The 9,974-nt window shown below is 51.4% G+C and overlaps 2 protein-coding genes across 2 annotated transcripts; one reads left to right on the forward strand and one right to left on the reverse strand.

The window, feature by feature from the left end:
* Window positions 1–3,432: 3,432 nt before the first annotated feature.
* On the reverse strand, window positions 3,433–4,545 carry M406DRAFT_337192 (RNA-binding domain-containing protein; the record flags this gene model as incomplete). The annotated part of the gene is made up of 3 exons (XM_040921230.1): window positions 3,433–4,001; window positions 4,068–4,173; window positions 4,249–4,545. The coding sequence occupies 3 exons, from the start codon at window positions 4,543–4,545 to the stop codon at window positions 3,433–3,435; spliced, it is 972 nt and encodes a 323-aa protein (XP_040779815.1).
* Window positions 4,546–5,937: 1,392 nt separating this feature from the next.
* On the forward strand, window positions 5,938–8,559 carry M406DRAFT_44622 (family 55 glycoside hydrolase; the record flags this gene model as incomplete). Its single annotated transcript, XM_040924254.1, has 4 exons — window positions 5,938–6,215; window positions 6,283–7,051; window positions 7,121–7,836; window positions 7,926–8,559. The coding sequence occupies 4 exons, from the start codon at window positions 5,938–5,940 to the stop codon at window positions 8,557–8,559; spliced, it is 2,397 nt and encodes a 798-aa protein (XP_040779816.1).
* Between the last annotated feature and the right edge of the window lie 1,415 nt (window positions 8,560–9,974).

Consider the following 9,974-nt stretch of genomic DNA (forward strand, 5'->3'; position numbering starts at 1 on the left):
ATGCCCCATCACCAAGTCGATGCCTGATGCTGTTTTGAACACTGTCCACAACCTGAAGAAGGATAAATTCATGGTGACACCAAGGATGTGCCGGAAAGAATTATACGACCGATCTACCTCATCGTCCTGACAGACCGTAGAGGTCAGTGCTATTCTGGTTCTCTCGGCATCTAGGCGTAGTATCTCAGGGGCTGTTGGTAGAGACAACGAATCTGGACAGGTAGGATAGCCATCCTGAAGGATTGAGCTTGGGTTGCAGGAGGAGAAGACATGTCGAGAATCCCCCCAGCGCTGTATGTGTACAGGCTATGATCTGGCCACCTGGATTCGCGCACATCCTCTCTCTCCCTCGAGAGAGCCTCGCAGGATGAGACTATCTGATGCAATATCCACACTCTGGCGGGGGCCAAAAAAGAAGAAGAAAGAAAGAGTGGTCGCCAACAAGGCCGGTGACAATTCCTGGTATGAACAAGGTCGTTGTCTGTTGCACTCTCAGGCCCGGGGTAAGAGGGGGTCCGAGTTCTGGGGCCCTGGGTTTAGGCATGCCATAAATGGGCCGCCATCGAACATGGATTTCAATTTGTCAAGGTGGCTTTGGGCCTTGATGTGTGTTGTGCTCACCGGTCCCCAATCGAGAACGGCGGGTATTCGGGGAGGCTTAGGCGGGCGCAACACTTCCGATCAAGGTTGCCTAGGGTCACCTCAGCGACCTGTCGTTCCAGCTCGTGGGGATCCACGTGCTGTGTGCTATGCAGGAGGGGAGGGTTCCAACTGCCGCAGCCACCTGCAATTGTCCGGTCCGGGATGCGACCCATCTTTCCGCTATGACCAGCCTTCTCTTGGGTATAAGCAAGTACCCTGAAAGAGCCGCAAGATATCTTCAAGTGTCAGCGTAATCAGTCATGTAGCACTGCTGCTTACGGTCTCTGCAGTGTGGCTCATTCTGCTGCAGGACATGCAACGTAGCGTGGGGAAGAGTTCATTTATTTGGTAGAGATGTGCGCTCTAGACGCTCTAGTTGACGCCTCGTACGACCATCCACGTGCGAGTGTCTGTAAGCGACGCAGTCAAAAGTATGGGTTGTCTCGCCTTGGAAAGGATAGTTCAGCTGATTTGCTCACCTCGATCGAGAGACGCACTGTGGTTAACGCAAAAAGTGCACATACATACTTCAATATGCGCCCACGTGTTTCCTCAGAACTTGTGTGCGTACTATGTTTCCATGGTTCCAAGGCGTCGCGCAAGTCCAGAAGGACAGAACTCGTCGGCACTCGTCGGCACTCAGGCCGCCACCAGTGTCGTAGGGCTGAAATGGAGGCAGCCGAGTGGCAGGCATGTACAGGAATCTCACCCCCCGTCCCCCTCTGTTCCCCAATCGGAAAACCCAAGCGTGGGGCTGCTTAAGTCAGCGATGTTGGACACAGCATAACCGTCAGTTGGATGGCGATGTGCTAAAGGATCCGAGTCCTTGTTCCATAGCTGTGTCCTGACAGGTCAGATTAGACGCGCTTTTCAGGACCTTGGCACCTCTGTGATACCTAGAATCTCAGTGCGCATGCGTCCAGTTGCCTGATCTAGGTCTGGCGTGTTGCTATCAATACAACTCTCCTCAGTCTCAAAATATCACATCCTCAGCCTGTAAGCTGCCGTCTCTCTGGCGGCCTCCGTTCAAGGCGTTGAGTCGGAGAAAAGACTGTTTGACAGCGCAAAGTGAGTGACGCAGCTTTGTCTCGGGCGATCTCCCAGGAAATGAGACTTCCACAGGCGCGTGGCTCGGAAATTGGTCGAAGATGCCCGCATTTTGAGCCATGCTTGGTTGAGTGTACAATCTCGCCACACCATGGGTCATTATTCACAACGGACGACAATGTTCGAGAAAGAGGTCCACTCTGACGTTAGCATAGCTGTAGATAATTGTTACCAGCTTAGTTTGTGTAACTGTTCGAGGATTCGAAGACTTACTATGCGCAAAGTACTCTGACCTGGGGATTCGCAGGCACCCGGTAAGGAGCACAGCGGCAACGGTTCTTTCCGAGCGGTTCGCGCAGGCAGAAGTCGCTGGCGTGAGCTTATATCCCTCCGGAGAGCATCGCATAGCCGTTTCGAGAGTCAGCAACTCACTCCTCTGCAACAGCGTGCGCAGTTGTGCCTTCTTTGACGTCTGCCTGTGGGGACAGATATTCAGATTGTGCCTAGTCATCTGGACCTGAGCCTCCATCAAAAGGCTGAAGGTTTGAGGGTTTCCAATATCCGCACTTCGCAATCAGGAGGAGCATAGCTTCGGACGAAGACACAGAAGCTCGCACTCCTTCGGCCAAGGCGAGACCGAGAGGCGATCTACGCGTCAAATACCGCAACCGCTCTCAAACATTGGTATTGCGGCCAGGTCCCATGCAAGACGCAATCATTCCGTGTCCGATGATGCCAATGTATGTCGTACATCTAAAAGTGAAAGGAAATCGGATTCAAGGCGTCGTGGTGATCTCTGAAAGGACGGAAGGACCATGGGGGGCCTCCAAGTTTCCGTAACCGCCCAGCAGCCATCCATTCATCAAGGTCTCAGCCAATGAGAACACGAGTAATCCGACAGCTCGACCATGAAAAATTACCAATTGGACAGAACAAAGGTCAACGTAGAGGTCTTTCTTTTTCTTTTTCTTTTTCTTTTTCTCTTCTTTCTTTTTCCTATTCGACATCTGCCCACCGTCACTTTAGCACGGCGGCTAACTCACCATAGCCCGGGGGTCGGTGTCCAGAACGACCCGTTCCCACGTCAGATTGAGGGAGACTAGCCCTCGAGGGCTACATGACGTGTTCAGCTTTTCCATTTGCTAGTATAGCTCCCTGAGATCATTATGTGGAGTCAAGATGTTTCGATAGTGAAAGAGAACAAACCTAGACGCTCGAGGCTGCGCGCAGTGGCCTGGCGCCGACGACTTCTCTTCCACACCACGGCTAAACAAGACAAGATGATGCGAGAGGGATTGCTGTTTGTGGTACAGTTCCATTCCTTCCTGCTAAAATCCCGATGCTACCAATTGCCTCCGAACTCGCCGTGATTCAGTGCCACGAGGATCCGACTGTTCATCGGTGTCGAGTCCTAAGCGCTCCGCTTTCATCAGCTCAGCCAGCTCCTCGTAGGGCAGGACAAAGTAAGTGGTGGTCAGCCGCGCCAGCCCACCTTTCACTGAGTATCAGCACCTCTCCAATCGCACAGCTGCATCAGTCAGAGTCCTTCGTCCGCGAGGCTGGCCTACAGTCGTTCTGCGAAGAGGTCTTGTAGACAGCCGCCAAGATATGCTAGATCCACGCAGTTCCATCGCGGAAATCGTGCTGCTTGAGGTCATCTCACTGTAGGTAAGAGTGGGGATGTGCTCTTTGTCAGATCTCCCGGATCCATCTCTTCACACATATCGGTAACCCGAGCCTTTTTCAACGATGGCTCCTTCGGTCTCTTGAACGGCTTCTGCCTGCTCGGTGGCCACCATAGCTCTCATAGCTTTCGCGACTAGGACTACGCCGCCGGTTGTAGTCGTCCTCGTACCGCCTGCCTCTGCCGCGCCGCGATGGTGGTGAGCTGCGCGACCTGCTGCGCGAGTAGGATGGCGATCGTGCGCGGTATCGTCCACCCCTTGTGGAGGCGGCAGGGGACCTGGATCTAGATCTTGATCTTGAAATGGACCGCGGCCGCCAAGTGTCAGATGGAGGCGCACCACGACCATATCGGCCGCCTCCCCGTGGGCCTCGACCACGTGGACCACCATCGAAACCTGGCGGGCCACGGGGGCCTCGGGGGCCACGACCTGGAGGCGGAAGCCTAGGGTCGAAGTTGGCTCCACGGGTAGCTGTTGGTGGCGGGGCAGAGAACTTTCGGCGCGGCAGGACTATCGAGACGCTGATGGTGGCACCATCCAGTTGTGCTTCGTGCATATGTGCAATGGCGGATTCAGCGTCGGTCTCGTTCACGTAGAGGATGTAGGCAGCTCCGCGATTGGTACCATCTAAAAGGCAGCGTGGTCAGCGCCGGGGCAAGGCAGCACGCAGTGAGTAGAGGAGGGGAAGCTCACATTGTCGGCTCAGAGGCACGTCCATGTCGTCAATGTCACCGTATTGACCAAAGATTTCGCGCAAATGATCCTCAGTCACATTCTTGGTCAATCGCTCGACAACAATCTGCTACAGAGGTCAGTCTTCCCCGTTACATAGTTTCTATAGAAAGACGAGTCGGAGAAAGGAGGAGCGACGGACCTTTGTACTCCTAAGCGGGCTCTCGCTGCGGGAGCGACTGCGACCACGGCTCAGGCTTCGCATCCTATCATCGTCCCTGTCATAGCTGCGGCTTCGACTTCGGCTCCGAGTACGGCTCCGGCTGTTGCGATCCCGGCCATTGCGACGTGGTGGAGAGCGACGGCGCGAAATGGATTGAGACCTGCTTCTGGATCGCGACCGGTACGAGCGCGAGCGACGAGAGCGGCTGCGCGAACGAGGCAGGTCGTCACGGGACCATGATCGCGAGCGTGAGAGCGATCCTGATGGCGATGGCATGGTCAATATGTGGATCTGTTTCAAATTGTAGATAGAACAGGGGAAAATAAAAGTTGAGGTTGGAGTGAATTTAATCCACGAGCAAGAATCCCGTCAAAGAGTTGGAGCGCGTACATGCTGCCGCCTGCAAACAACTTTACAGCCTTGCAGGGTTAGGCAAGCACCTTCCTTGGTCTACCATAGTACATAAGTTGCTTGCTATAACTCAGGGATCCTTGTAGAGGTCTATAGGGTTAGGGTCAAACAATATATTCCGCCATCCCCATTAGCCAGTAGAGAGTGATAAGATGTCATCAACCATGACGCCCCCCAGCCAATGCCAGGAAACAGACATCACCAGTCAATCACTCATTTTTGAAAATGCACAGCTTTCTAGAATTATGTTCTACATTCATATAATGCAGGAGACAGGATTTTTGACAGGATACCCTGTCAGCTATTGTACATTATTCAAATAGTCTTACTAAAAAGCAGAGGCAGCAAGGTGTTGAGGCTGACATATCAGCTAATTAGATTACACTTTTCTGGGACAAGTGTGTGTGATGAAGACTGCCGCATATCAGGTGCTATCAACCCCCTGGACTTGAATCGCGATCTGATGAAAGCTATGATTGAAATGGAGATTTACATAATTTGTATATTCTAAGCTGACTAACAATACACTTTTTGCATATCACAATCAGTCTACATTTATGTTGGGGTAGTGTTGATTTGACAGATCCTGAGGGGGAGCATGGCCAATGTAATCTCCCTGAGAATATTACTAGCATGGGAATCAATGCCCCTCGAGGGACTGTAATACAGTATGGATAAAGGGATACACCGAAGGCATAAATTTTCGAATAATCACCCTTATGGCCAGCTTGGAGAGTACTCATGGGGTCACTGTATGCACTTCGAGGGAAGTCCACGGACACAAATCGAAGATGCATCATGATATCTGGCGTGCATTCTATTTTCTCTTGATATTTACTTATCTCAAGTGCCCACTTACTACCTACGCGCCTGTCTACTTACTTCTACAGTGGTCACGCGTCAGTCAGTCTCTCCAGTAACCGCATCTTACCTCAGGCTACACCCACCTGTGCAGTTTACACCGTGTTTTGTGGGACCTGACTTGCGTTACCTTTGCTGCACCTTCCTCTTTACCCAAACACTACCTTCTCCCAGCATCCACCTGGGCAGGCTCGAGTTTGACTACAGCTCCTTGTCTACACTAGTCGACGCCTTCTTCACCTCGACCTTCAAAAAGCTGCTCTCTTCTATCCTCGAGCCATCCTCTCCTTCGCCCCACATCTTTCCCATCCCATTTGATCTAAAAATTGCTGCTTCCTACCTTTGCCATACCCTTGAGCCTCGTGTCTACTGGTATCAAAGATGCAGGGCTGGACGATGATCCTCCCCATCATCTTGGGCATCTCATGCCTCGCCCAGTTGGCATCTGCCTACTGGATGGATGACATTGCCCATCAGGGAGTCGCCTCTTTCAATCCACATGCTGCTATGTACCAGGTCTTCCGCAATGTCAAAGATTACGGTGCTGTGGGTGATGGAGTAGCTGATGACACTGCTGCCATCAATGCTGCCATCAGCAATGGTGGTCGATGCGGCTTTGATGGTGCCTGCTCTGGGTCTACTACTACGCCCGCCACTGTCTACTTCCCAGAGGGGTGAGCTTCTAGCTAATTGTTCCTAAACAAGACTGCAGGATATGGTCGCTAATAATTGCTTCTACAGAACTTACCTCGTGTCCTCTGCCCTCTTGGTGACCTACTACACGCAGATGATCGGTGATCCCACCGCTATGCCTGTCATCAAAGCCTCGCCTTCATTCAACATTGACGATGGCATTGGCGTCATTGAGAGCGACAAGTACAACAACACCGATGGCCAGCTTAACTACGTTGCTACCAATGTGTTCTGCCGCCAGGTGCGCAACTTGGTCATTGACACTACAGACATGTCGCCTACCATCAATATTGCAGGTATTCATTGGCCTGCAGCCCAAGCCACCTCCATCCAAAATGTTGTGTTCCAGCTCTCCCAGGTTCCTGGAAACCAGCATGTTGGCATCTTCATGGAGGGGGGCAGTGGTGGCTACATGGGTGACTTGACCTTCTACGGTGGCATGATTGGTGCTCAATTTGGCAATCAACAGTACACAACCCGCAACTTGACTTTTGTCAGCTGCCACACTGCCATTCTACAGCTTTGGGACTGGTATTGGGTCTACAAGGACTTGACCATTGTGGACTGCAACATCGGCATTAATCTGACTGCCCCTTCTGTCGGCTCTGCAATCATTCTGGATAGCGTCTTTATTGACACTCCCATGGCTATCGTCACTAATTACAGCAGCACCACAGACCCAGGCAAGATGCAGAGTCGGGGCACATTGCTCATGGAAAATGTTTCCTTTGGCAATGTCACTTCCATCCTCCAAGAAGGTACCGAGACCACCTTGCTCCAGGGTACAGCTTATAATGAAACACTCATTACTGGCAAAGTGATTGTATGTTTCTCTACTCCACAGCGGTCAGGGTTTGCATGCGGCGACTAATTCATATCTCTCCAGGGCAATGTCTACACCCCCACCGGCCCAGACTACGTCTTCTCTAGTCCTGGCGACTGGTTTCCAGAGATCCAGACTTTAAAGAACCGCACCCAATACTACGTGCGCTCCAAACCTCAGTATGACGACGTTCCCGCCAGCCTCTTCGTTTCCGCTCGCAGTTTTGGTGTCAAGGGAGACGGCATCACAGATGATACCTCTGCCCTCAACTCCTTCTTCTCGCACATTTCCGAAAACTTTGATTCAGGCTACATCGGATTCATCGATGCAGGGTACTATAAAGTCTCAGATACCATCAAAATTCGAGGCAATACCCGCATTGTTGGCGAAGCACTGGCGTCAGTCATCATGGGATCGGGCCCCAACTTCTCTGACATGAACAGCCCACGTCCGGTGGTGCAGGTCGGAGAGCCGGGAGAGAAGGGCTATGTTGAGTGGAGCGACATGTTTGTCTCGACACAGGGTGGCACGTCTGGAGCCGTCCTCATTGAGTACAATCTTGGTGACTGCGACTGCAACCAAGGCCCCTCTGGCATGTGGGATGTCCACATCCGCGTGGGCGGTTTCGCGGGTTCCAAACTCCAGATGGAACAATGTCCTAAGACACCGAATCAGACTAACGTCATCTATTCCGACTGCATCGCTGCGTACATGGGTATGCATATTACAAAGGGAGCTTCAAACCTCTACATGGAGAACACTTGGTTCTGGGTCGCCGAGTAAGTGATAGGCCGCCGGCATTTTATGCTACTCTGCGCTTGTATGGGGCTGCCTTGTGGGAATCTGATGCTGACTTCTATCCGGCCAGTCACGATATGGAAGACTTCCACTCCACACAGATCACCGTCTTTGGTGGCCGTGGTTTCCTCATTGAGTCTCAAGACGGTCCAATCTGGGCTTACGCATCTGCGGCCGAGCACTGGACCCTGTATCAGTACCAGTTGTACGAAGCACAGAACATCTGGATGGGTCAGATCCAGACGGAGACTCCTTACTACCAGCCCAACCCCCCTGCGCCGTATCCATTCGACATAGCAAACATCGTGCTGAACGACCCAGACTTTGGCACCGACTGCGCCAGCCTGATCAAGGGCGCCATGATCCCTGGCGCCAACCTCACGGCGCCTTGCGAGATGGCTTGGGGTCTCCGGATCATCGACAGCAATGACGTTGTCATCTACGGTCCAGGTCTCTACAGCTTCTTCAACAACTACAATACCACATGCAGCAATGGACCATACGGCGGATCTATGCGATGCCAGTCTCGGATGGTCTGGATCCAAGATACCACCGGCGCCTCGGGCAACAACGTGGTGCTGTACGATCTGAACACCATCGGCACCATCAGCATGGTGACCTACAACGGCAGCGATGTTGCTTTGTGGAAGGACAACTGGAACGTCTTTGGAGAGACGCTCGCCATCTTCCAAGGTCAGGTTTGAGATCCTGTCGACGCAATCTAACCACAAATTTCTGGGATTGTAGGGGACACTACCAATTGACTTGTGGTGAATCAACGTCGTAAGCAAATCTTGGAGCGCCGCAGTATTTTCCTCTGGTGGATGTTCATTCCAAAATTCGGGAACAAACAGTGAATTGATTGCTCTTCTTCGGTACCTGCATTTTCACAAATCATGGCGGTCAGCATAGTCACCTCTGAACATAGTAGGAAATTCAGTACATAGGTGACACTGAACACACACAATGATTTTTACCCCAAGTGTTTGCGTCGGGTATGTGGCGTGCGTGATACATCACCTGCGATTCTGTGTTGGTCCGAAGTCCCCTACAATGTGTATTCTTGAGACACGTTATGCATCTTGACTATTCGAGGATTTTACACTACGTACACTTTCGCGTCTGCGAGAGCAGGGCTGACTGCTGGATGGCTGACACTGTAGAATTCAGGCAGGTTTTGCAGGAGACACTCATGGATTAACCTGCCTGTTATCTCCCTCCTCTAAGGCACAGAACGAATCCCAGCCCAATCTAGTCTCATATTCCTTGTGAAGGAAAGTCATCAAAGTTCTGGAAGCATCGAGATCAGAAGGTACAGTACATAGAAGCATGCAAAGCATACACTCAGGTAATCAATTCAACTTGCTACTGAATCTCAGAACCCCCCACTATACCAGCAGATTTCGTCCCAGAGTGTATGTATCAACAGCGACAGGCCAGACTTTTCACTGAGCTGTTCCATCTAATTTTTGCCTCATCTCCTGGAGAAAAAGCAATATTTCCCGGACTTGCACCCTGTTCTCTCTTGAGCACAAATCTGTTTTTTTCTTTTCAAGAGCTTCAATCTCCAATATCGCAGAAACCAAACAAAATGAATTGAAGGACAAGATGGATCCTGCTGAAAGGCATAGACCTGGTTGCCGTGTAAGTCATCTCGAGGTGCACCCACCACTTCAGGGGAAATCAGAAGCTGTGGTTTTCACATGTTCATTTTCAGGTCAATGCACACAAGACTGGAAAGTGGTGCTGGACTGACGATGAGCTCAAGACCCTCAAGTCATGTCTCGTCCCGTCCCAAGGCTTGACATGGAATTTCTCAGGTATGATGATGTCTTCTATTCTAAGCCTAGACCTTGTTTTCTGTAGCAGAATCTGTAAAATGATTACTGACGAGGACAACGTGGCACTCTAGCAAAACTTCAAGGTTCAGAAGCAGAACGGCACCTGGCTGTACCGCCACCATTCCTTTGATACTCAGAAACAAGCTGTGAAGCAAGGCTGGGGGTAGAATCGAAGCATAGCAGGAAGCACTGTGGGGATGGGGGGTCAAAATTGTTAATAGTATTTTAATAAGTAGACAGGCTACCAATAAAAGGCGTGGCTTAAAACTTGAGGGTGC

This window comes from Cryphonectria parasitica (assembly GCF_011745365.1).
Source record: "Cryphonectria parasitica EP155 unplaced genomic scaffold M406scaffold_2, whole genome shotgun sequence".
NCBI classification, from domain to species: Eukaryota; Fungi; Ascomycota; class Sordariomycetes; order Diaporthales; family Cryphonectriaceae; genus Cryphonectria; species Cryphonectria parasitica.